The following is a 27,444-nucleotide window of genomic DNA, read 5'->3' on the forward strand; positions in this document are numbered from 1 at the left end:
AGATGCTGTTAAGACATAGTTGGAAAAAACTCTATAGAAGGTATAGATTCAAGCTATCTTCATAACTCCAATAACTTCTCAACAAGTTTTGGCAGGAAAGTTGTTCTTGTGGATTGTATAAATATCACTTTTGAATCATAAGACAAAACTTACATGGTTCTTTATTAATTTATAATGGAAATCGTGTATAAGAAATAATACTTTTAAAAATTGTGTTTAAAGAGCACAACTTTAAAAAATAAAGTGGAATTCGTGCATGGGAGGCATGACTTCCCTCCGGACTCACATTCTAGTCCATGACTTCCTTAAATCGTGAGTGACATACACAATTTCCATTAAACTTATATTAATCATGTCATTTCAAAAAAAGTTAACTGAAATAGTATAGTCAAACTACACTATCCACCTAAATTTTCTGGTTCTCTGCCCAGACATGATGATTAATGAATGAATGTTCCTCTTTTCTCTTCTCCAATCAATCAAACTGAATCATTGATTGAAGGGACAAATAAAAAAATGGCCAAAAAACAAAAAAAAAAGTATTTATAGGAATATAAAACAGAAATAATTTTCAATATGTTTAGGGACGAAATGGAAAAAGGTAGAATCTTTTGATATATTTATTTAGTGGGGATAATGAAAAAAAGGAATAGGGAAAATGGGTAGCATTAGCAGAGGGGTTTTGACAAATCCAATATGGCAAAGAAGGTTCTGCTTCAATGAGAATTTGGTGAAGTTAGGGAAGAAATGTTCATTCACAACAACAACAATAACAACAACTACTCGTTGCTCTGTTGAACATCCTTCACCAGATGTTTATCGTTTGGCTAAAACTGCACAAATTTCTCTTACCCCTTCCGAGGTACCTTCACCCCTTTCATTATTTCTTTTTCTGTTTTTCTTTATAAGCTGTTGAATTGAGGATTAGAAAGTAATTTTGGGTTAATTAAAGATGGGGAAATTGAGGAGATATAAATCATTGTTTCATGTGGGGTTGAAATGGAGGAGTGTGTCGCGTGTAATATTTGATAGGAAAGTGATACTCAAAGCTTGATAGTGAATTTTGCCACACAATTATAAGGCACCCAAGCTTTATGTTGATTTTTACCACACAACTATAAGGCCTATAATGTTATATCGAACTGAATGTTAAGCGGTAGAATGATATCAAGAGAAGAAACTTAATGTAGCAGAGATGAAAATGTTGCGTTGGATGAGTTGATATAGTAGAGTAGTAGACAAGATAGGAATATGAGTGAATGCATTTGAGAAAAGGTTGGGGTCCTATTGTAGAAAAAGATGGTTTAGAATCTCAATTTAGGTGGTTTGGGTATGTGTGGAGGAGATCGGTAGAAGCTTCGGTAGGTAAGGTGTATCAAATGAAGGTTAATCTGATTCATAGAGGAAGAGGCCAAGAAAAACTATAGGTGAACATATTAAGGTGGATTTGGAAATTAAAACTTTGTCAATGACGTGATTTATGGTAAAGCATTATAGCACTATTTGATCCATGTAGCCGATCTCACCTAGCCAGATTAAAGGTTAGTTTTGTACCTGTTATGTGTATGTGTATATAGGTCAGTGTGTGATGTTCCTCTAGTGGCACATGGGTGGATGCGGATAGAAAGTTGTTAGTTGTTATGTTTTCATGTACTACAGCTACTGCACATTTTGCTTGTTGAATGTCATGATTAGAGGAGTGTGATTTAGTTCATGTCTTATAATACTGCATGCGAGGAGCCGAGAAGTAGTGTCCATATATCTGTAAATACTTTGGAGTTTGGAAAAGCTATAGCCCAAACATGTATGGATTGAAAGGACACTGTTAAGTGATTGCTAACTTGCTGATATAATAAAATTAAGGGCCAATCAGTGCAGTATATGAGGACCTAGAATCAAGGAATTATTATTAGTTCAAATAACAACAACATCCCTGTTGCTATACAGAAACAATTGTGATTAGTTAAAATAGTTATAGTTGGTAAGAGTTTCTATTACAACTTAAAAATTCCTCTTTGTGCCATAGAATACAATAAGAATTATAGGTTCTTTGTCCTTATTTACTGAACAACATTAAATAAATAACTTCATTTTAAAAACTCAATACTTTAAGGTGTTGGATGATTCTCCTTCTCTGTATAGAATATATAGTTGTGCCTTAATTGTTCTACTTATATTTATGCATTATTTAGAGGAGACCTTGAACTTATATAGTTATATGTATAGGTAGAAATTTAGGATGTTTATATTGGAAGATTGGTATCACTGAAATGCTTAGATCCTGTTGTAAAAGTTAAGCTTTTTTCTTTTACTAGGGAAAGGATGAGTTTTGTTCACTATTTGTCTTTTCTTATTTCACACTAAACATATTTCTTTTATCTTTTAATATCTAATTGCAGGTTGAAGAATTTGGTCCTAAAATTCAGCAGGTTGTAGACTGGTAAGTGTTTGCTTTTCTTCTTCCCCCAACACCAACCCTTACAATACAAAATCATTAATCATATTATTTGTTTCTAGATTTCATGTTATTTGGGATGACTAATACGTTTTTGCTGTGACTCAATCTTTAAGCTTGGATTGACTTGTGTGGTGGCAGGTTTGGACAGCTGCAAGGTGTTGATCTCGAAACCATTGAGCCCTCCATCAGAGCAGGTTCGCTTTATTATCACTTTCATCAATTTATTTCAACTATTACTGCATTATATTCTTGCATTGAAACTTGAAAGAAACATTGATGTTGTTTGACTTATAAATAGCAAATCATCAATACTTTGGCATTTGTCAAACTAACTACATTGCGGGGCCTATCAAGTTAAAAGGAAAATTCTATCGCACAACTACAAGACCCTTGATGCTTTATGGTACTGAATGTTTAGCAGTGAAGTGCCAGAAAGAGTTTAAGATAAGTGTGATAGAAACGAGAATGTTGCACTAGATGAGTGTGTATACATAGATAAGACCAGGAATGAACGAATATATTAAATAGAAAATAAAGTGGCACACTGGCACTTATTAAGGAAAATATGATGGAAATCCCAACTAAGATGTTTTGGACATATGACAATATGACCAGTCGAAGCACTACTTAGAAGAGTTGATCAAATGGAGGATAGCCCTAAAATTAGAGAGGGAAAAATACGGAGTGAAACTCTTAGGTTAACCCCTTGAAAAGAACTTGGACCTAAATGGCCTATCAAAGGATTTGGTGTTTGATAGAACACAGCGGTTTCATTTGATCTATGTAGTCGATCCCTCCTAGTGGGAAAAGGCTTTGATTATTGTATCCTCTTTGTAGTCATTGTTGACCTATACTTCACCTTCACCAAGCCAGTTTCTTCTAATAATTATATATGTTGAACTGATGAAGTGAGTTTCTTAAGCATAGAAGGAAACAGCAGAGGAGAGGACAGTAAATTAGTATCTTGCTCGTACGATACAATCTCATCACTTAATATGCCAAGTCATTGTCGATTAATGTGCATCTATACTGAATATGCATTCCATCATAGAGCAATGTGAGAAGAGGGGGCTAGGAGAAGCATCACTGCTCATTGGCTTGGCTTCATATATTTGTTGTTAATCTTTTCATATTATCTGCAGGGACCGAGAACAATTTGCGTGAAAATGCACCTGAAACATTTGAAAATAGGTGAGTGAGTTACACATTATTTGTCAATTAGACATAATTGGAAAACTTATGGTACAAACTAAGCAGTATATTCTTGACAGGGATGCCATTGTTGCTGCTATTCCAACTTATGAGGAGCCTTTTATTAAAGTTCCCAAGGTCTTGAGCATGGATTAAAATTGCTTAGTTATTGTATGTGATATTTAAGGAAACATGGGAAGCTATTTGTTTTGACTTTAGATTTCTTAATTCTTCATGTGAGAAACATGAGGGAATTAAGCTCATAAACTCTGCAATTAGACAAACTTTGAAATTTGTATTTATCATCATTTGACAAATATTCAAAGAATCTGATGCACTTTTGTCTATGGAGATGAGTTCATCAACTTGGTTTTAAGGTTAGTTTATGCATGTGTTTTCATGACTGCACATGCTCTTACCCCATAGTTTCCAATAGCCCACAACTCTAATGTTTTTAATGCTATTGGTGTGTGGTGGCTCTATATTCATTATTTTGTCCTATATTGCCATCTTCCTAGTACTTTAAAAAGTTGTGATTCTTCAAGATACTTGCTCAAACCCAAAGCATAATCTAAATCTAAACAAGACAACAATTATTAATAATTTAATAACAAACATTTCCTAGTTGGCATGTTTTTTGATTTGGTGAATAAGGAATCATAAGACATGGTTGTATAAAGTTAGATGGGAAATTATAACTTTAACTTAGTTAGTTGATAAAGTAGAATTGTTTGATAATATTAAATCTCCACTTAAAAAAGTTTCATTATGAATATAGAAGCTTCTTTTGCCAAATACAATTGATTAAGTTATTTTTATTGAAGTAAAAAATATAAAATATTTAGTAGTGAAACAAGTCGGGTATGGATTTAGTTGGTTTTGATTATAGGAGTAACCATTAACATAGCCATTATCCTATGTGCTAGTTGAGCATGATTTCACTTTAGCTTAAATGTAATAATTTTTTGAATTATTATAATGTCACGTGTATACCCTGAGAACCACAAAATCTACTGAAGAACATAGATTTGGTAGAAAATTAGTTAGTGGGTATAAGTGGAATTTACATGGCTAAAATTTATCCACACCTATTCTAAAGTAGCAGCATAAATGATTTTCACAATCTCAGGAACCAAGCAAGTTCATTCCATTAACGGTTTTATCAAAGAGAATTATTTATATAACAAAGTTTCAAGATCATTAGGATAACTAAAATGTCAAATGTTCGATTCCTATAAATATTGTTGGAAATAGCAGTCACACCTTAAATATATTAATTCCTTAATCACTTAAACATGAGGTGTAGTACCCCAAAAAAATTATGGTGAGAAGATTTTGGCCAAATGTGATTTCTATTTGTCTTTTGGGAAAGTGTCAAGGTACTTTATATATGCACGATCAATCCAAGATTGTGGCTACTAAAAGAGTACTTATCAACCCTCTTTTTAACCTGTGACTGTGATAAAAAAAATTCAATTCACATTTTTTTTAATATTTAGAATTTTTTAAATAAAATGTGTGCATTTATCTTTACACGAAATCAATTAAGCAAGTTAATCGAAGGGCCCTTTCTTTATTTAAGATAAAATAAGTAACTTTAACTTGCGTTACTTAACTGATTTAATTTTCAAAGATACCTAAGGGAGTGTATTTGCACGAGAAAACTAAAAATGTAACATTCTTAAGGTATTAAATAAACTATTCTTAAGTAAAATTATTTATATATTTTAGTATCCTTGACATGTTCAAATTCACGTTGATAAAGTCCAAAGTATTATAAGATACAAATTGTTGCATCTTTCGCTAGGTCTTGGTAAACTTAATAATTAACCTTTCCTTTTATTCTTCGTGGCAAGATGGATTGAGTACACTCAACTTTGCATGATTACAAATATTTGTAAGTTCTGAATAGGAAAATAATTTTGAAACAAATATTGAATTTCGGAAGAAGATTCAAGAGAGAGAAGAGAGGGAAATAGCAACTTATATATCAATATATATATATATCAACTTATGATCAGATATTAATAACTTCATTAGGAGCTAGGAACAGAAAATTCAAAGTTCTTTATGGCTAACAAGCTCTAACTATAGCTAATAATGCATACACATAACATAACACACCAAGCATTTCATAATATATAGTATAATAATAATAATAATACTCATATCTATTATGCTAGCTCCATGCATAATGCTATTATATTTTTTACCCATGGTTAGGTTTTCCCTTAGACATAGATGGTGCATGATTATTGTTATCGCCACCTGAACCAGTTCCTGACCCATAACCACCACCATGAGCTCCACCACTACCAGACCCATATCCAGAACCGGACCCAGACCCTGACCCGGTTCCAAAACCATATCCAAATCCTCTACCAAAACCTGTAGGAGTATGCCCAGACCCGGAACCATAGCCCCACCCGGACCCAGGTGCGGAGCCCCATCCCCAGTTATAGTCCCAGTTTGGGCCATGGCCTGAACCAGTGGCTCCGGTGGGTGTTCCGGATGACGGTGCACCGCCACTTGACGTATCCGAATGAAGCTTTCTTCCACCGGCTGCGGCCGTGGAAATAGTCACGAATATGAAAAGGAAGAGAGTGAAATATTTAAGGATGTTGAATGATGATAACATTTTGTGTTGATTGTTATTATAAGGTTTTGCTTTTATGAGTAGTATATATAGTTGAAGAGAAAAAGTGGGATAGTTTTCGTGATTCTTGTGAGGTTTTGACTCTAAGGTTCATATCATAGTGCATGCAAGTATGTTATATATATAATGTGTTGGGTTATGATGAATTGAATGAGATAATTGACATGAATGACTCATAATAGTGACTACCCGTGATTCTGAGTTAGTGCAAGACAAGAATACCTACCACCTTTTCCTTCTTTTATATATTCATAATTATGAAAAATCTTAATATTTGATTGTATGGTTGATACATTATAGAAAGAAAGAGTAGAGGGTAGGGGTCAATATGGACTGGTTGGGACGGAGTAAGGCTTATTCTTTACTCGGTTCTAAAGGTTGATTGGGTCATTTTTGAATTTGGCCTCAGCCCTGTAACTGAAATTAACCGATTCTAAATATTAATCGAGTTGACATTTAAACTCGAACCCGACCCAAACCTGGTTAAATATAATTATATGATGAAAAATTATTATGATTATATAATTTGATATATAAAATAAATATGTATATATATTACTTATTATATATTGAAAAATTATAGAGTTAATGATATTTTTGACCAAAAAATATTATTACTATGTCCACATTTGAATAGACATAGAAACGTAATAAGTGAATGACTATGAGACAGGTCGGGCTGAGTTATACTTAATTTGTATACAGTCTAAAATATTAACTAGATTTAATTTTTGAACCAAAATTCAACTTTAAACTCAATAAAATTTGACCGTATTCAAACTCAATCACAATCGAAATTGAGCGGATAGATCGAGTCATGTTCACCATAGGAGAATGCAAAACTAATGGCAGATGAAAACGAGAAGAAGCACTAGTTACTAGCGTGACCTGATATCCACTACCGACTTACCGGTAATTGATAAGACTAACAAATATGTTTTCACATTATGATGGTGCCGTGTTTGGGAAAAAGCTAAGATATTTTTTTCTACTTTTTCATGTCTCTTATAGTTCAAGTACAATTTGGATGGCCCAAATTTAGGGTCTCATAAATTTGTTCGGCATTCTTCTAAAATAATGTCATATCCTCCTTTATAAATTATCAAAGTGACGTGTGTTATTTCAAGTTACATGTATTATTAATTAGTGATTAATGATTTATGAATAACACATGTCGACTAGCTAAAAAGATTTATAGACTAGATAGTTAGAGTTGTAGTTGGATGGACCTTATCCATTGTATATTGCGCATGGTTTTTGACACTTACATAAGATATTTTTCTTTTTTTAATCATATGTCGGTATGTTGGCCCTTGTCATATTCTTATAGAAAAAAGTGCAAATGAGTTTTTTTTAGTTTTTATTAAAAAAAATTAAACCAATAGGAATTTAAATTTATAAATGTAAGTGTTTAATCTTTAGGGCTACGATAAGATCATAAGAATATGAGTATAATAACTTTATAATGAATTAAAATGTATTTATTAAATAAAAGGATGCAATAGTACATTATTTTAAATAAAAAATCATATTTATTTAAGCACTAACATATATCTCTCTACAATTAGTTTATAAATCCTTTTATAATAAAATATGACATTTATCACTAATAAATTAATCTCTATTGAGTGTAATAAATATGTAATGTAAGTGTAAAGATTTACATACAGACAAGACAATGTATCATCTCTCAATCATTTGTATTAATTTTGAATCGATGATAATTAGATATTAATAGTAGATGACATAATGATAGTGTATAAAATTCATGACAAACATTTTTTTTATCATGCTTTTATTGGTTAACCTGTTAAGTAAGAAGTAAGAACATACAGGTCATGGGATGCTAAAGTGAATGTCATTAAAGAAGCCCAAGACCAAACTGTTGAAAGGGGTTTCACAATTCACATGTTCAAAGAATAGATTGTTGGACTTGAAAACTAATATGTGATTCGTTACTATCAATTTGTGGTCTTAACTAATGAAATCAGTTAGTGTCACAGAACTAAATTCAGAAGAAAAAAACATAAGAAGCCTAAGCAGATTTTCAAAGAACCCTTGTCTACTTCTGTATCAGTATCATTCTTGATGAAAGAAACAGTTAATAAATCTCTTAGGGAAAGTTCATCGCATTTGTGAAAAAGAGTAAAATTTTCACACTTGACCCGTTGATAATATTTTCTTAGAAACATAAACAGACCTAAGTTTATTATAAAGAAGCCAATGCTTTATGTTCTCGGCCCTTCTAACAAGAATGGGTGGAACACATTAATCTAATGAGGAATGTCTCATACTTTTACTTCTTACTAATAATCCCAGGTCAGAAGTGGGACAATAGCATGGAACTAAAAAAATATGAACACATGTGTCTTTTCTCTTATTTGGGAAAAGCATGATGCCAGTTTCAGCAGCAGCTATTTTACACAAGCCAAACTTTCAATCAAACCTACAACAAGAAAGGAAATTGCCAAGAATGGTGCCGTGTATTGAAACAACAATATCTCTCACCTTCTAAGTGTTTTTTTCTTCTATTTTTTGGTACTATTTATCTATCCTTCGATCTTCTTTTCAGCAAGTCCAAGAAGATGATCTTTTAATCACTGGCTTCATCTGCCTGTCTTCTTCGAGCGAAATCATCCCCAAGTGTGAGGGGTCCTCCAGCATCATCTTTGCCACCAAATAACCTGCAATAGACCATGTTTGGTATTTTCTTGCCTGTTTACCAACATATCTCCCAAGCTTACCATCATAATATTCGGGCCACCCATCCTTTAGCAAACGACTCTCAGCGAGCTCAATTGCACGTCTTGCAATTTGTGGTCGCCCGGTTTTGATGCAAGCAGCTGTTACTAGCCACAGGAGCACTGCACTCAAGCAAGTAGCAAAGTAAATAATAGTCTGAGAAATGAAACCATCAGAACTGTCTGTTTATAATTTTATTCATAACATATTGTAAGAATTATCAAACATGCTTTTCGCGTACAAGCTATATCATTCAGGCAAAATAATAATAATACCAATAATAGCAAAATTCTGCCCACACTTTAAGTGTGTTTTTACATACTCCCTCCATCCCATTCTGAAAGTAACTTTTTTACATGGAACGGAAGGAGTAACTTCTGAAGGAGTAATTTTTTTTATGATACCATTTACAACATTACTAATATTCAAACATGGCCCACCATGGAAGTTCTCCCATTGAGTTTCAAGAGGGAAGACTTTATATGCAGTGCAATAGTTTCAAATGGTCAAACCTAATGGAAGTAACTTCTGAACAGGGCCAAGCATGTCAGAACACACCTTGAGGTGTAAACAAAGGGTGTCTAAGTGCACGAGGCTCTCACCTAATGGAGTCTGGAGATGGTAGGTGTATGCACTCTTACCTTCACATGTGAAAAGTCTGTTTCCAGGATTTGAACCCATGACCTCCACGTCACAAGGCAATCAACCTTACTGTTGCACCGAGGCTCGCCCTTTAGGTGTTCCCCAAAAAATGGTACAGACATATATGCTATGCATGAAATGCTGTCATACATATAGCCAACAAATTCATGTGGACAAGATAAAAATACATGTGCAAATAGAACTTTCGTTTCAAATTTGATACAATATTAAGATTTTGGGGAATGATCCAAATATCCATGTCTTGAGGAGGAAAATAAATGCCCATTAAATAACTAAGCATAATGAAAGAAAGGAAGAACCTGGCCAAGATCCTCCATTGTGGTAACTCCATCTGGTATTTTTGGGATCACAACCAGTAACAATTCGCCACTCATGGCTTTCTATTGCAGGATAAGCTATTTTTATGGGCATTTCTCCAACCAGCTCATCCCAGCGAGCTTCAATAAGATCCATGATAGCCACTGATTGCTCTGGAGTTGCTAGAGAAGATAGAATTGCAACACAATTGCCTAAAGCAAACCATCGAAAATCCATCCGGGCTGGACTCACATTTCCAATGAAGTAGCCCCCACGTGTTGGCATAAAGTCAAATACCCACTCTGGGATCGAATCAGGAATAACATTAAACTTATTTACTGCAGTATGTGAATACTCCTCAGTCTTATACCGGTAAATGTCATTTAGTTGTTGAAAGTCAAGCCAAAAATAACTACGCATGTGATAACTTAGTGCATGCAAACGCTTCGCAATGCGCTCCACACATTCTTTTCCTTCTGCATCATCCTGTTTCAGCATTGCCAAAGCACATCTCAGTGCCATGAAGAAAAGTGCTTGAATCTCTATAGGATAACCATAAATACCCTGCAAAAAAAAGAAATGTTTAATAAAATATGCGACTTCTCTCGAATAAGCTAAATACATGAGTGAATGTGAAATCCTATCTCTTTGGACTTAGAACCTACATATGATAACCAATAGTGGAATATAAGCAAGACTTGTAACAACAAATATAATATTCTATTTGTACTTGCATCACCTTGCACTATAAAATGGTCATCCTTGCACAAACAATGGAGGACAACAAACACTGTTCATATATCCAAAAAATAAGCAACGTTATTTTTTCAACATACTGAAAAACAACTGCAAATTATGTGTTACCATTCTTCGATCAATCATGGAGCATCCATCAGCACAAAGCAGAGTTGGGAATGTATCAAATCCCTCAGACAAGCATAGAGTCAATATAAGCTTCATTCCCTTTTGGTTAACCTGTTAAGTAAGAAGTAAGAACATACAGGTCATGGGATGCTAAAGTGAATGTCATTAAAGAAGCCCAAGACCAAACTGTTGAAAGGGGTTTCACAATTCACATGTTCAAAGAATAGATTGTTGGACTTGAAAACTAATATGTGATTCGTTACTATCAATTTGTGGTCTTAACTAATGAAATCAGTTAGTGTCACAGAACTAAATTCAGAAGAAAAAAACATAAGAAGCCTAAGCAGATTTTCAAAGAACCCTTGTCTACTTCTGTATCAGTATCATTCTTGATGAAAGAAACAGTTAATAAATCTCTTAGGGAAAGTTCATCGCATTTGTGAAAAAGAGTAAAATTTTCACACTTGACCCGTTGATAATATTTTCTTAGAAACATAAACAGACCTAAGTTTATTATAAAGAAGCCAATGCTTTATGTTCTCGGCCCTTCTAACAAGAATGGGTGGAACACATTAATCTAATGAGGAATGTCTCATACTTTTACTTCTTACTAATAATCCCAGGTCAGAAGTGGGACAATAGCATGGAACTAAAAAAATATGAACACATGTGTCTTTTCTCTTATTTGGGAAAAGCATGATGCCAGTTTCAGCAGCAGCTATTTTACACAAGCCAAACTTTCAATCAAACCTACAACAAGAAAGGAAATTGCCAAGAATGGTGCCGTGTATTGAAACAACAATATCTCTCACCTTCTAAGTGTTTTTTTCTTCTATTTTTTGGTACTATTTATCTATCCTTCGATCTTCTTTTCAGCAAGTCCAAGAAGATGATCTTTTAATCACTGGCTTCATCTGCCTGTCTTCTTCGAGCGAAATCATCCCCAAGTGTGAGGGGTCCTCCAGCATCATCTTTGCCACCAAATAACCTGCAATAGACCATGTTTGGTATTTTCTTGCCTGTTTACCAACATATCTCCCAAGCTTACCATCATAATATTCGGGCCACCCATCCTTTAGCAAACGACTCTCAGCGAGCTCAATTGCACGTCTTGCAATTTGTGGTCGCCCGGTTTTGATGCAAGCAGCTGTTACTAGCCACAGGAGCACTGCACTCAAGCAAGTAGCAAAGTAAATAATAGTCTGAGAAATGAAACCATCAGAACTGTCTGTTTATAATTTTATTCATAACATATTGTAAGAATTATCAAACATGCTTTTCGCGTACAAGCTATATCATTCAGGCAAAATAATAATAATACCAATAATAGCAAAATTCTGCCCACACTTTAAGTGTGTTTTTACATACTCCCTCCATCCCATTCTGAAAGTAACTTTTTTACATGGAACGGAAGGAGTAACTTCTGAAGGAGTAATTTTTTTTATGATACCATTTACAACATTACTAATATTCAAACATGGCCCACCATGGAAGTTCTCCCATTGAGTTTCAAGAGGGAAGACTTTATATGCAGTGCAATAGTTTCAAATGGTCAAACCTAATGGAAGTAACTTCTGAACAGGGCCAAGCATGTCAGAACACACCTTGAGGTGTAAACAAAGGGTGTCTAAGTGCACGAGGCTCTCACCTAATGGAGTCTGGAGATGGTAGGTGTATGCACTCTTACCTTCACATGTGAAAAGTCTGTTTCCAGGATTTGAACCCATGACCTCCACGTCACAAGGCAATCAACCTTACTGTTGCACCGAGGCTCGCCCTTTAGGTGTTCCCCAAAAAATGGTACAGACATATATGCTATGCATGAAATGCTGTCATACATATAGCCAACAAATTCATGTGGACAAGATAAAAATACATGTGCAAATAGAACTTTCGTTTCAAATTTGATACAATATTAAGATTTTGGGGAATGATCCAAATATCCATGTCTTGAGGAGGAAAATAAATGCCCATTAAATAACTAAGCATAATGAAAGAAAGGAAGAACCTGGCCAAGATCCTCCATTGTGGTAACTCCATCTGGTATTTTTGGGATCACAACCAGTAACAATTCGCCACTCATGGCTTTCTATTGCAGGATAAGCTATTTTTATGGGCATTTCTCCAACCAGCTCATCCCAGCGAGCTTCAATAAGATCCATGATAGCCACTGATTGCTCTGGAGTTGCTAGAGAAGATAGAATTGCAACACAATTGCCTAAAGCAAACCATCGAAAATCCATCCGGGCTGGACTCACATTTCCAATGAAGTAGCCCCCACGTGTTGGCATAAAGTCAAATACCCACTCTGGGATCGAATCAGGAATAACATTAAACTTATTTACTGCAGTATGTGAATACTCCTCAGTCTTATACCGGTAAATGTCATTTAGTTGTTGAAAGTCAAGCCAAAAATAACTACGCATGTGATAACTTAGTGCATGCAAACGCTTCGCAATGCGCTCCACACATTCTTTTCCTTCTGCATCATCCTGTTTCAGCATTGCCAAAGCACATCTCAGTGCCATGAAGAAAAGTGCTTGAATCTCTATAGGATAACCATAAATACCCTGCAAAAAAAAGAAATGTTTAATAAAATATGCGACTTCTCTCGAATAAGCTAAATACATGAGTGAATGTGAAATCCTATCTCTTTGGACTTAGAACCTACATATGATAACCAATAGTGGAATATAAGCAAGACTTGTAACAACAAATATAATATTCTATTTGTACTTGCATCACCTTGCACTATAAAATGGTCATCCTTGCACAAACAATGGAGGACAACAAACACTGTTCATATATCCAAAAAATAAGCAACGTTATTTTTTCAACATACTGAAAAACAACTGCAAATTATGTGTTACCATTCTTCGATCAATCATGGAGCATCCATCAGCACAAAGCAGAGTTGGGAATGTATCAAATCCCTCAGACAAGCATAGAGTCAATATAAGCTTCATTCCCTTTTGGCAGTCTGGTGATTCAGCCAGAGATAAATCACCTGTAGACTTTGTGTAAGCACGAAGCAAAATGATCCACCAGAATCCGGAGTCAACAGGAGCAACTCTTCCAATTGCACTTTCACCAAAATCTGCAACAAGAGTATCTGTTTTCCGAACAGGATCATGAAGAACTTTGAAGCTAGCTGGCATTACACCTTCACCAAGCTTAAACCGGTCTATTCTTTTCTCCCACCCCTGAAGATGCAGTGTCTTCAATAAGAAGTGCTTGACTATTTCCGGTTCACCATTCATCAAAAAGGCTAGAGCACTTGGCACAAAATCTCGAACAAAAACCTAGGGAAAAAACATATCAATAAATATCATATATCATACTGATTCTTAGTTGTCCTCTTTCAATGTGTAACAGTAGATTGAGGTTTGTCAGAGCCACCGCTAACACAACCCCAGAGTTTCATCTGCTAATCAACAAAAATTCAAAGACAGAAACAATCTATCATGCATGTTTAGCAAGATACACAAGGCATATCAAAACAAAAGAATATAAGTCCACTTTCTTCAAGTGCTAAAAGGATAGCTGACAACCCAGAGAATTATGGCTTATGACAAAGAACCCAAGGTGCTGAAAATTGTTGGTAGTAATTACTATCTTTTAAAAAAAAATCAAAAGTATGGTTTATTTACCCCATTTGAGTCTTCTCTTCTCCACTTTGTTCTTTGCTTAGCTACATGCTTTCCAACAGTCATCTTTTTTTTTATAATAAGCCTAACAGTCATCTAAACATTTATAATTTCCAAACTAGGAAGGGGCCTAGGTTGTATGTTAAACAAATGGCTTCCCTGACTTTATCAATCATCCAACAACAAGTCAACAACTATTCATATTTGTTAATTCTCAGGAATGAAGGGGCTTTCAGCCTTTCAGCATATTTTCGACTTAAAAGTTCAATCAAAAAGACATTAATGTGTTATGCCTCTGTTTAATGTTTTAGTAGTATCATTAGAAATTTAGAATCATTACATCCGAAGTTGGTAAAAACTCAAGTCTAAGCATTCGCTGTCGTATCTCAAGTTGTCATAGATAATGTATCTAGTGAAAGCTGTAGTCACACTCAAATTGTTGATGTTCTATGTTCAAATAAGCCTTGACAATTATCAAAAGACTATTGGTAGTTTAATCTTTTAACTTTGTGTACCTCAAATATATAATAGACCTTCAATTTCGAGTATTTTAGACTCAGAGTACCATTATATTCAAATAAGTGACAAAGATGCATATTAAGGGGAACTTAATTCACTGTAGCATGATTTCCTTTCTATAGCTCACACACAGGTTCAAAAAAACTTGTCTGCACCTCAAAAACTGTAATTATGACATTTCAGCATTGATTGAGGAACTCACCTGATCATAGTTTAGAACTTCCTCCGACTGATGATCAACAGCTGCAATAGTGCCAACTGGTTGACCTCTGAAATAGACTAGAGATTTTCGGAGGGATTCCCATGCATCAGCAACCATAGGGTGAGGCTCAAATGAATTCCGTGCAGACGAAGCAGGTGTGTCAAAACCAGATCTTCCTCCAGGTGAATAAGTGTCATAGTTATCCAAGCCCGCTCTAGCAAAACTAGCTGACATTTCACTAAATGACCTCTCATCAAATGATCTTTTCCTCTCTATGATCAACCTTGGCTTGTCAAGGAGACGCGAGAGATCAAAATCATCCATCTCAGAGATAGAGCAGTGTGAGTCTACTTTTCGAAGTCCCAATGGTCCATCCATTTTTTTCACTTCTCCAATACCAAAATGAATATATCACAAATATATTACCTGAAACCATAAAATTAATAATTCTCCAATGTCAAATACAAAACTGAAACAAAATACAAATAATAAAACCAATGATCAAATTGATCCAAACTAATTATACTTTATCCAAAACCCGGTTTATACTATTAAGCTAAACAAATGAGAACAACGTGGAAGATAAACAAACATCTAATTGCATATTTGTCAAAACAAAAATTCTTCAATACTTTCCAATTGTATCATCAAATTTGAAATACATAATGTAGTAGCAAAGCAACAAATGACACATTAAATGAAAACAAGTAACAGATCAAGATCCACGGAGAGAAAAACTGAAGAATCACTGTTATCACTCGACTCCAACAACAAACCGAGACAAAAAAGTTCTAAAAACAGAGACAAACTCGGAAAGTGTGATGTAGAAACGAGAGTAGTTAAGCAGTAGAGAAAAATAGACACAGATCTGAGAATATCAATGGAATAGAAGGTTATTGAGAGGTTCAAGGAAGAGAAGGAGCGAACCTGAAGGCGGCGAGAAAGACAATATTAGCCGGCGGAAACGACGGTGGAGCGCCGGCGATCTCGCCGGAAAATGAATGCCGGAGATAATGGCGGTTAACGGAGAGGGAGAGGGGAAAAAAAGAGAAGTGATAGAAAGCTTATATTTATAGAACGGTGTTGAGACTGATAAGTGTACCGTCCCAACCAGTTTGGTTTCGTTCTAACACAAGTTCGATGTAAGAGGGATTACCGGCAACAACCGGTTGCAACATGAAGGGGATAAAACGACATCGTTTCATGCGGACCCGCTATCTTCTCTGCTTCTTCCCCCAATGTGATGATATATTAAAATTTGGATATGAGTATGACAGGATGTCAATTTGGAACATAGCGTTTCTATTTTACATTTTGTTTAATATATACACACATTTATCATTCATTTGTATTACTATTGATATATATGAATAATGGACAGTACAATAATAACATATAAAACTCTTATACTATCGTATTTTTTTTTTCTTCATTGTTGACAACTTTAATTAATTGGGTGTTAGGTGGATTTCACATTTTAGATTTATTTCTATGTGCAATTCCAACTTGTATTCTTCATGAACATATTCTATAATAGTATATTAAATGAATCAAGAAAGAAATCGACTTTTGATACTTACTTTTGGCTGGCTTAGGGCCTGCTCGATGATATCTTAATCATTTGTTTTATGAGTTTAAAATCTATATACTGAAAATGTAAAGTTTTTTATACTGTCAGTATATCATCCATCATTGATTTATAATAATTTTGTTTGAAAGTCAATGTTAGCTAACATATAAATAGTAGAGATTTGATGTGTAAAAAAATACTTACACGGTCAATATATACATATTAAATCTTTGTTTTATTTTTATTTTTATATCTTCGATCATATCTTAAGGTAGCTTTAAAAGGTATACTCATGTGAAGGAAAAAAAATTGATTGGAGGGTGGTTATTTGTACATAGGTTTGCTGCTATTTGTTGATTTTATATTTCACCTTAAGTATATAAAAAAAATATTGACCAGATTACTAGTTTATCCTATATTTTAGACAAGTATTATATAAACCATCTTATTAATCATATCACTAATGCCTGAAAATACACATTAGTTTTTATCGGATGTTACAGAGTTCGAGTTCTCATAGGTATAATTGTTTTTACATTGTAAAATTATCGTTTTAATGGGTAATATACTAATATACGTGGTTTAAATAAAATAGTTTATAATCATAAAATGGTATTTGGGCTTTAAAATTTTATGAATTAATTTTTTTAATGCAATTAAAAGAATTGCTAATATAAATTATATGCATTAATGATAAATGTCTCTATTTAATTACTTGAGTGAATAATTAATGAATTCATAATTCAGATAAAATCAAAATAAACATCACATGAACACTATAAAACATGATGAATCAAAATTTCTCATTGCAAATCATAAGTAACACGATTAATTGGTTATTATTAATGAATGTTGTATAACATGTTAACACATTATTATTAAATATTTTTTGATCAATCATCCATAATACAAGGAGTGACACAAAAATGTACGACAACACATGTCATCGTGTTATCCTAGTAACAAGTGGGAGGTAAAATGTTGATATCCAAATCTTAGGAGCTAGGTCAGATTGAACTACTTAACTTTAGTATGATCCACAATCATAAGAAACACAACTAAATATGATTCATCGATACAAACATAGTTAAATATATTCTTTTTTTTAGCGTTTTCTCAATGTGTTTGTATCATATGTCAATATGACAATATCCTTATAGTATAGTGCTTATTATGATAATTAATTGCAAATTGTAATTAATTAACATTATTTTCAATGCATGTTAATGGTAAAAACCCAATAATATGCTGCGCCACATGGACAAGTATAAGTCCTTTCATTCATTGACATCCAAGAGTGTAGGAGGGAAAGAATCACAAAACTAATTAATTAATTAATTTGTCTTGAGATGGAGAACCAATATAGATGGCAACAAGGACGGACGTAAATAATGTTTTTTCTTTCTCAAATCTGTACTATTTGTAGGTATCTATATGTATTCAATTAGTTTTTAATTTTTATTATATATTTTGTAATAATTAATATATAAAAATAATTATTACATGATTAATAACATATTTATATATTATATTTGGAAAAAAAATTGCTATCAGTTTTCATTGTCTTACATAATAAAATGCAAAGAATAATCATATATTTTTAAAGTATAGTAAACATTTTTTGTAGTAAGTTTTTACCTTTTGATTATCTCAAACACCTATTACATGACACTTTTGGATTAATCTATAATGCTTTATATAGTGTTCACACAATCATCACACTCGATGGTTTGAATGGCCGTTTTTTACAATTTTAAACATATACATCTAATTCATGTTCCAATTTTATTTGTGGAACTTTATCATGACCCTATTGTTTTATATACTTATTACTTCAACTTATAATCCCTTTTCAGCAGCCATTTATATTTATAAAATAAAGCAGCCACGCCTCTGTCTACATTCCTAACGTTTTCTTATTTTAAAAATAAATAAAATTGCATCAAGAAAGATTCTTCGTCCACTATGCATTTTTAAACTTATGCATATTTATATTGCTATCAATTAACTAATGAAAAACTGATCCTACAATATATATATATTATTAGTATACATAATCAATATATCAACATTATACATAATCAATAAATTTATACAATAAATTTATATTGTCAGTACATACATTTTTTCTTATACAAATTTTACGATAAAAAACTCAAAAAACATTCCCACGATAGAAAATAGCCATTTTTCTTTGCCTTCTCGAGAAGCTAAGGTGCCACCTACTTGTCTGTGATCATATAATTAATAATCGATACAAAGTTTATTAAAAAGCATTGCTACATCATTTATAAAGTGAATAAAGATATATTTGATTATCTGAATTTCATCCAATATTTTGATTGGTTAAACCAATAGTCCCTGAAACTCACCAAACATTTCTTTCGTCCCTCACAACACACGACTAATTGAGTGGTCTAAATTGGTCTCTGAAAAAGAGTATTGTGATAATTTTGTATGAAGTTTCTCAAGAACAAAAAGTAACAACACAAAATTTGAAGGATGATTTTGAACTTTACTCTATAGTGATTTTCGATTTTGATCCCTGGTTTTATCTTTTGGTCCTTGTATTTTATGAACGTTTTGCAATTAGTCCATGTTGTTATTCTGTAATGGAAAATGCTTATGTGACTAGCAAAATACATATCACTTGTGGGATATGTTTACAATATAAATTAAACAGTCCTAGATAAATTCATATCACCTATTTAATTGTAAAATGTAATATCTATGTATTATTAATGTATAAATTTACAGATGATATATCATTAATCATTTATTTATATTATTTATACTTAAGAGACAATGATAATTAAATATGAATGATAAAATATACATCTACGGATATATAGTTAGCCATGAGTTGGAGATCTTATCATGAGGAGTCAATTCCTGTTTACCAAGGCAACCATATTATGTCTCTACATTCTTAGACACAGAAGAAGGAGAAAAGGGAAAAAAATCAAATCCCAAAAGAAAAGAAGAAAAAATGTACCCTACCCTTTTGGAAATTGTGGACTTTGACATACCTTCCTTGAATTGTGGACTTTGCCATATGAAGAGTTCTAAGTAAAACTTGGTTGAATAGTCACTAGCTACCCCCACTTGGCATACCTTCCTTGAATTGAAAGGTTCAATAAACAAAGGTGGTGACCCCATTTTTAATTTCTTGCTTAAGTAAGGTTCATTTCATTATGCATTTTATTATAATCACTCATCACCAACTATTACTCATGAGGCTTTTGTGGATGTGAGGAGGCATGCATGGTGTATCTTCCTACCAAAATATAGGGCCCAAAAGTACATCTAAGAGTGTAATGATATGTATGTATTTATATTGTCAATATATTATTCACTATTCATTTATATTATTTTTCTAGAGAATAATGATAATATATAAAAAAATTATATTGTTAATGCATATTTTTCTCACCAATCTAATAGATTAGGTAGTGGGGTTGCTGTTTTCCTACCTTTGCTAACTGTACATCTAAATATTGACCTTAGGCTTTTGGTTTGTTTTTTGTTGAAACTAAATCAAGTTTATGAATGGAAAATGTATTTATGTTTGTCCACTTTTATAAGGCTAAGATACAAAGTTTGTAAAAAAAGTCAATTTCTTTATTAACACTAGCAAATAACAACTATTCTTATATCACCTACTTTGTTTATTATTCTAGTAATGTACTTTTATTCTTTACCACTCAGACATAAAATTATAGGTTCAACTAATATACGAATACACTTAGACATTTACACCTTTGTTGATTATTTAACATTCTAAATATATTTTCTCCGTGATGAATGGATAAAAAGGCAAAAATGGTGGGCTTTCTGCAGATTGTGCTTTTAAGATTGGACACCAAAATTGAAATCCCCCTTTTCTGTGGCATTAAATAAAATAAAAGCTATTCATGGTGCGGTCAACTTTCTCGGTAGGAAGAAAATCAGTACCAGAGGCAACAACTTCAGAGACAAATCAAAAGTGAAGCCTTCAAGAATTACACTGTTTAGGACAGGGTGGAACCAAATGTAACAGAAAAGCTACACTTCGGGTACAGATTGTTTCATTCATTGGAAAATTTACAAAACTAATACACTTTGATTTTTTTATTACGATTCTGTGTAACTTTTTAAAATATTATTGGAGTAGTATACTTTTTACTGAACTCATGGATTCAATGCATGATTCTCCACAATCGTGGACATGGTCCATGATTTCACAATTTCTCTCTCTCAAAACTGATTTCTAAAATGAAAACTGGTAAATTTTGGATATGAAAAGACTTGTGTGTCCTCATTCTACCCTCTTATTATTCAGTTAAAAGGTATTTTTGAAAAATCAATCATATTCATAGGAATATGGAATACTTTATATCAATCAAAGATGGGAATGAAATTAACAAATGCATCACAACCATTCAACATGTCAACTTCCAAACAACACTTAAAGGAAATGAAAGAGCTATTGCTTACTAAGATATATTCATTCAACATTGATCTAAAAAGAAAGCAGTACCCCCTTGTGACTTTTAAACGAGTCAATGCTCCCTATCAACCACCCTTGAATTTGATCAAAATTCCAACCTTTAGTTTTGGCTGTGTAGCATTGCTCAAAAGTGAAAATATTGGATAGTTTTGCAAATCAAAGTGCGCACAGAATCATTCACCAGAGAAAACCAATTTTACACAAATACCAATACAGAAAAAAGAAAGCAGTAAGAAATCTGTATTTAATTTCAGTGTTCAACCTACAGAAGTAAACAGGGATGGGTCATTAATTTCATAAACACCAACCTACATGAATAACGAAGTACATAGGTACACCTAAAACAATGGTTTTGCTTAAAGCATATGCATTCCACTTCTACGGATAAGGAAATAGTACATAGGTACACCAAAACAATGGCTTTGCTTAAAGCATACGCATTCGGCCAAAGCCATTTTCCATCTAAGACATATTACTACTACTTAAGTTTAAATTGATTTCTGACAAACCTTTTGAAAATATTAGTAAGGTGGGTCTGTCATTGGGCTACTTCTCTAATGGCGGCGTGACCTAGACTGGGTAATGCTATCCAATGTTGCACCAAAAACTCTCCGACCGTTTTCATAATTGTTAGCATTGTGGTGAGATCTATACCCACTAGATTGGTCAGTCACATGAAGAGGAGGAACTGGCATTGGATTTAAAAAAATAAAATAAGTTGTTCAGCAATCATGAAACTATATTTTGGCAAGACTATTAGATTAAAAAAGAGAGTAATTGAACCATGAGAGCAAATCAATACATTACCTTTGGAATGATTCACAGCATAATCTGAAAACCGGTCAGGTGTTGATAGTCCAGTGGAGTGTGGAAAATTGTCTGAGTTACTAATAGAGTAAGGCCTTAGTCGTTGAGAAGAATTTGATGTGGGTGTCATTGCAGTAGAACCATTAGAGGTAGTTTTGTCTTTCCCAGATATCTATTTATTAACAGATTGTACATGTCACATGTCATTAACAAAGCCGAAAACAAGGATGGAAATCTAAAATTTCAATTAATATTTATTACATGAATATGCAATCCAACATATGAAACCCTGCTATATGATGTCCAACAGAATAGTTGGATACTCGGATGCATCCAAAAATTTGAAAAGAATGCACCCGTTTATTATCAAGCTTCTAGCCAATACTACATGCTCATTGAGCTTATGGACTTCCAATCAACAATTGCAAATAAAGATCGAAAAATATCCAGGTCTCAACAGGTGGAAAGAATAGATGTCAAGAACGCACCGCAAACTTCAGTGTTCTGTTGTAGAGTGTCACAAGGCCTGAGAACAGCCTGACAGCATAGTCTGCAACCTCCTCAGTTTCATACTCTGCAAAGGCAAAACCTTTTGGTTTATCTGTTTCCTTATCTTTAGGAATGTGCAAATCTACCACTTGTCCTGCCTGAATTAATATGTCATACAAGACCCTGTCTGTCACCCTCTCATCCAGATTGCCTGAAGCAAATAGATATATCTAAATCAGAACTCATGTAGATACCCATATTATCTGTACTTAACTTGTTTTTGTCTAAATAATAAAAAGTCTCAATAAACCATAAATCCATAATTATTCAGTATAATAAAAACCCCAGAAACATAAATGTGTTTTGCATAGAGAAGTGCAAAAGGAGTTGTGGTGGGATGTTACGTGTAACCGAGAGAATATAATAACATTTCACCCTCAAAGTGTAGGAAATCTCAGATCACCAAAATATCATTTCGAAGCATATTCATCTAAGAAACATTTCCATTGATAATGCCTAACACAAAGGTACACATAGCAAAGAGAGAAAGGAGATCTGACACGGTATAGGATACCTTCAGAATAACTCCATACATGTGAATGAAGTCATCCCCTATTGTAAGAGACACAGATCTTCAACACCAATCCCCTTTAAACATATCTTGATACAAGGATTACAGTTTTATGCTTCTTCGTCCTAACTAAAATAAACTTCAAAATAACTAACTACTAAACAAAACCTGAAAATTACTGTAAGGAAAAATTGACAAAAGTACGCCGTAGAATTACAAATGAAAAAGGAACCTCCACTGCAACATCTCGACATATTGGTGAACATATTACATATATCTGTCAGTTTGCTTCAAATAGAAGGTCAATGATATTGAAAATGTGTATTAAATGTGGCATTCTTGTATTAACCCGAGAGGCGGTTGAATTGTATAAATGTATATCTGAGACTATCAGTTACTTTGCAAAAAAAGTCCAAGGAAATTTTCCTTTCATGTGCATAAATTATCATAAAAAATACACACAATAAGTCCCACATGATAACTTTCCCAAATTATCTCGCTTCAGTGTGAGATCAAAAAGGGCATGTTTAGGTAAGAAAATTGACCCTTCCTCTAGGAAAAAACAAGCAACAAAAAATCCAACAAGGAAAAAAAATCTGTAAAAAAGTTCAAAGAACATTTAAGCAGAAGAAATTAAAGAAGAAACCACTGTGCTTACCAATGTAAACAGTACAATTTGAGTTGCCAGACATAGTTGTGTCGAGATCTGATGTGAAACCCTACCACGATAGTTGTTCAAAGGAGGAACCCCGCTTCAGGACAGGAAGACAATCAGCAAGTACCAGGACCTAAAATAAGGGAATCCAAATAGTTTGTGACAATGTTTTAGACACTTGGTATTTAGTATATATAGTTTGAATAAAAAAACGATTTGGTCATTAAAGCAGGCTGAAACTGAAGCAATAATTATGATGAATAACAAGATAGAGTTACAAGAATTTATTCTCAGAAGTTTCAAAATGAAGTCAGAAATCCTAAAATAAAAATAACTACTGGGACTCTGATTATGAGAAATAACATCAACAATCATAAAAGGCTACAAGAACCATTTATTATTCTGTTAAACAATGCAAAATAGAGACAGTTCAACAATTCTTCCCTTGTTATTATTTCTTGCCTAAATATTACAGCTGCTTGATAACTTTAAATTATCTCAACAATAACTAAATAGTGAGCAATTATCAAAGGCAATTAGGATATCAATTGACTCAAATTTTCAAATTATTTTTGCTTTTTCACATTAAAGAGTTGGTATTTTCAGTGTCTGTGGGCTATGTCTAAGTCTAAGTGAGCTAAATTCTTCACAGAGTATAAAAATTTGAGATAGTAATCCATAACTTTAATGTTCAACTTCAACCTAATAAAGAAGTTTTTAAAACTATATCGAATCTGGCGAAAATCAACCTAATATAATGCCTCCAACGAATTCAAAATATCATCAGAAAGACACCACAGTCGTAAATAAATGAACGAAAAAGCAATTAAAGTGAAAATTAGCCAACAACTGAAATAGACGACGGAATTTTTTTACGCAATGCAACAAAATTTGAAAGGTGAAACTACCTCGAGAATTTAGGAATGCGAATATGAGAATGATCAACACAGTGAATGTGTTGCAAACGACAAAAAAGCTATAGAGATAATTGAGAAATTAGGGTTAGGAATTGGGGGCACAATACTTACAGTGAATAACGTCACTAAGAGGAAAAAACGGTGACCCCAACATTGTTCTAGGATTGTATATTCCTGCATTTTTTATTTCAGTATTTTAAACATTAAAAAAAATAGAGACTTTAGAAAAAATTATCGATATTGTATCATCTATTATTTATATATGATTATTGACTTTTCATAAAAAATAATATTAATTAGTAGTAAATAATATAATAATTAATAATTATATTAATATAATAATAATTAGTAGGAAACATTTTGTGATAACTAACTTAACAATTTTATCAAGAAGACAATATTATTTTTAGCAAGTAATAATAGAGTCTAAATCAACTTTCTACTAACTTTTTGAGATAAATTTCTTTGTTGAAACAACTAAAGGATGCCAAAACAACAAGAGTGATAATTAAACATCAAACTAAAAAGTAAAACAAACATGAACTATAATACAATATAATGCATTTAGATTAAATGTACTATATTTGTGGTTTTAACATTTCATTTTCATCAAAACCAACCTAATAAATATATTGGGGTTGTTTTGGTAATAGATAGTATTTACTTCTTTTGAATATTAACCGATATGTTATTCTCTTCATATTTTGCTCCTTTTCTAATTGTGAATGCTAAACACATTTTAGTAAGACATAAATGATCGATGTAGATGCATCACTTTACATGGGAATAATGAGCAAGGAAAGAATATTCAGAGCATTTTCTGCTTTTTTATCTCCTTCATTTGAGAACAACCCTGATTAAAGGAAACACATTTATTTCCCTACAATCATAGAATATACCCTCTGATTTTTATAAGAACATTTTAAGTACTTTCATATAAATTAAGGAGCTGATTAATATGGGGCAACAAACATATAAAAATGGTAACTCACCATGTCTCATACAGAACCAAACTTAGATGCTATAATAATATTACATTTTACATGAACCAATCAAATTTCAGAATAACATAAGGGGTGATGAAGATATGATAATAAACATGCATTACCATGTTGATTTTGAATAACTCTAATACTGAAATCTTCTTACAAAAATAATTACCAAGAGAATTTAATTGCATTTTCTTGTTTGCATTCTTAAGAATCAATCAATAAATAAAAAGAACCATGAGAGATGAAGTTAAAAGTAGCGAAGAAATGAAAAGTCACTAGCCAGGGTAAACCAAACCCTGCCAAAAATATGCATGTACCCTAAATGATTAGACAAATAAATATTTCTGTTAGCTTTTAGACTTTATGATGTGATTATTTTGGTTTTATTCCGTATTGTTCGTGTGTCAAAATTACAACCAGATGATACAATATTAATAGAGATAAAAATCAAAACTATAAATTATATAGAAAAAAATGAAGATTCCATAATTTTTCATGAGCCAAAAATATATATAAGTTTGTTCTTCTACTTGGTTGAAAAAGGAGTACAAAACATTGGAAGCAGAATCCCACTCGTCCCCACCCACTTCTTCATTTTCTTCTTCCTTGCTTCTTATTTTGTCATTTTCATGCATTGTCAATTTGATTCTTTCTCCACCTTCTCATGTGGTCATTGCTTAAATCATTTTTTTAGAAATCATTGATGGTGGTCCATGCATCTTCTCGTTTTGGGCCTCCTTTTCTCCTAATATGTACTTATACTTCCTTAATCCATAATAATAAGGCCATTGTTAGCTAGGAAACAAATCTATTTTTTTTTGTATCATGGTGCATGAGGCAATCATGTCCGAGCCAAGAACATCCAAAGTATGTGAGACTACTTCCCAACAGATATTTTTTACATCCACAATACTTGAACCTGAGACATTCTTTAAGGGAAATCAAACATGTACAATTTAAAACAAATGTATTTGGCAGTACATTACATTTTTTTACACTATTATTATATCATCCACATCATTTATATTTAATAATGATTTACTTTTAAATATAATAACACAAATAAATGATATACTGATTAGATTAATATAAATTACACTTCATTATAATATAAATTTGAATTTAATATTTATGCACTTTTAGTATAAAGGTTTATACACATTTACTTTACTATTTATCATTCATTTGTATTATTTTTATTTAAGAGTCGATGAATATCATAAAGTGCTCAAGTAATAAGGGTAAAGGAATTAAAAAATGGAGTGATAAGGAGCTAAAATATTTGCTCAGCTAATTATTATTGAAATACAAGTAGCATTTCTCCATGGTTAAAGTCAATATTTCCTGTTGCAATTTGTTTTTTACTGTTTTAACAATAGTTTAAAGCAAGGTTTAAAGCAATTATTGGGAACCCTTTCCAAGCCGTTTTGGGTCGAGGAAAAACTGGTCCAACTGGGTTAGACCGTGTAAAATCAAAATAACCCGGTTGGTTAAACCGACCGGTTATAAGAAATAAAAAAAACATAATGCAGTAAAAAACGTAACTGCATGGTGCACAACAATTCTTCTTACCCTATGCAAAATATGATATGGATAAGTAAGTTATTCACGTATTTTAATTAATTATATAATATATGTATATATATAATATTATAATGTTGTCCGGTTAGAACCTATATTTTACCTCTTTCAATTTGATGTCTGACTCGAGTTTC

The 27,444-nt window shown here is 32.8% G+C and overlaps 4 protein-coding genes across 9 annotated transcripts; 1 reads left to right on the plus strand and 3 right to left on the minus strand.

Annotated features, from left to right (window-relative positions):
• On the plus strand, positions 628–4,030 carry LOC109346706 (glutamyl-tRNA(Gln) amidotransferase subunit C, chloroplastic/mitochondrial). Its single transcript, XM_019586417.1, has 5 exons — positions 628–862; positions 2,400–2,440; positions 2,597–2,652; positions 3,601–3,649; positions 3,730–4,030. The coding sequence occupies exons 1-5, from the start codon at positions 659–661 to the stop codon at positions 3,803–3,805; spliced, it is 426 nt and encodes a 141-aa protein (XP_019441962.1). The 5' UTR covers positions 628–658; the 3' UTR covers positions 3,806–4,030.
• Positions 5,677–6,399, minus strand: LOC109346707 (glycine-rich cell wall structural protein 2). The gene has a single exon (XM_019586418.1). The coding sequence runs from the start codon at positions 6,285–6,287 to the stop codon at positions 5,859–5,861; it is 429 nt and encodes a 142-aa protein (XP_019441963.1). The 5' UTR covers positions 6,288–6,399; the 3' UTR covers positions 5,677–5,858.
• LOC109346708 (probable alkaline/neutral invertase D) lies at positions 8,549–16,386 on the minus strand. Of its 2 annotated transcripts, XM_019586420.1 has the most exons (6): positions 16,167–16,386; positions 15,240–15,665; positions 13,841–14,173; positions 10,872–10,970; positions 10,010–10,571; positions 8,549–9,169 (listed from the first exon to the last, which is right to left on the minus strand). In XM_019586420.1, the coding sequence occupies exons 2-6, from the start codon at positions 15,615–15,617 to the stop codon at positions 8,874–8,876; spliced, it is 1,668 nt and encodes a 555-aa protein (XP_019441965.1). In that variant the 5' UTR covers positions 15,618–15,665; positions 16,167–16,386; the 3' UTR covers positions 8,549–8,873. The 2 variants fall into 2 exon arrangements, with proteins under 2 accessions (XP_019441965.1, XP_019441964.1); XM_019586419.1 differs by lacking the exons at positions 8,549–9,169; positions 10,010–10,571; positions 10,872–10,970 and adding exons at positions 11,419–12,039; positions 12,880–13,441 and having other exon boundaries at positions 13,742–14,173; positions 16,167–16,380.
• Positions 21,818–24,932, minus strand: LOC109346709 (protein HSH49-like). Of its 5 annotated transcripts, none has more exons than XM_019586421.1 (5): positions 24,849–24,932; positions 23,824–23,953; positions 22,594–22,805; positions 22,106–22,277; positions 21,818–21,986 (listed from the first exon to the last, which is right to left on the minus strand). In XM_019586421.1, the coding sequence occupies exons 2-5, from the start codon at positions 23,855–23,857 to the stop codon at positions 21,853–21,855; spliced, it is 552 nt and encodes a 183-aa protein (XP_019441966.1). In that variant the 5' UTR covers positions 23,858–23,953; positions 24,849–24,932; the 3' UTR covers positions 21,818–21,852. The 5 variants fall into 5 exon arrangements, with proteins under 5 accessions (XP_019441966.1, XP_019441969.1, XP_019441970.1 ...); XM_019586424.1 differs by lacking the exon at positions 24,849–24,932 and adding an exon at positions 24,729–24,842; XM_019586425.1 differs by lacking the exon at positions 24,849–24,932 and adding an exon at positions 24,570–24,722.

This window comes from Lupinus angustifolius, chromosome LG04, assembly GCF_001865875.1.
Source record: "Lupinus angustifolius cultivar Tanjil chromosome LG04, LupAngTanjil_v1.0, whole genome shotgun sequence".
NCBI classification, from domain to species: Eukaryota; Viridiplantae; Streptophyta; class Magnoliopsida; order Fabales; family Fabaceae; genus Lupinus; species Lupinus angustifolius.

Coding starts and splice junctions, on each gene's coding strand:
- LOC109346707 (XM_019586418.1), bottom strand. CDS start 6,287: ATGTTATCATCATTCAACATCCTTAAATATTTCACTCTCTTCCTTTTC.
- LOC109346706 (XM_019586417.1), top strand. CDS start 659: ATGGGTAGCATTAGCAGAGGGGTTTTGACAAATCCAATATGGCAAAGA. Junction 2,653..3,600: donor TGAGCCCTCCATCAGAGCAG/GTTCGCTTTATT, acceptor TATTATCTGCAG/GGACCGAGAACAATTTGCGT. Junction 3,650..3,729: donor CCTGAAACATTTGAAAATAG/GTGAGTGAGTTA, acceptor TATTCTTGACAG/GGATGCCATTGTTGCTGCTA.
- LOC109346709 (XM_019586421.1), bottom strand. CDS start 23,857: ATGTCTGGCAACTCAAATTGTACTGTTTACATTG. Junction 22,806..23,823: donor AAATTGTACTGTTTACATTG/GTAAGCACAGTG, acceptor TATTTGCTTCAG/GCAATCTGGATGAGAGGGTG. Junction 21,987..22,105: donor TGCTGTGAATCATTCCAAAG/GTAATGTATTGA, acceptor ATCCAATGCCAG/TTCCTCCTCTTCATGTGACT.
- LOC109346708 (XM_019586420.1), bottom strand. CDS start 15,617: ATGGATGGACCATTGGGACTTCGAAAAGTAGACTCACACTGCTCTATC. Junction 14,174..15,239: donor AAGTTCTAAACTATGATCAG/GTGAGTTCCTCA, acceptor TTTTTTCCCTAG/GTTTTTGTTCGAGATTTTGT. Junction 10,971..13,840: donor AATCACCAGACTGCCAAAAG/GGAATGAAGCTT, acceptor GTTAACCAAAAG/GGAATGAAGCTTATATTGAC.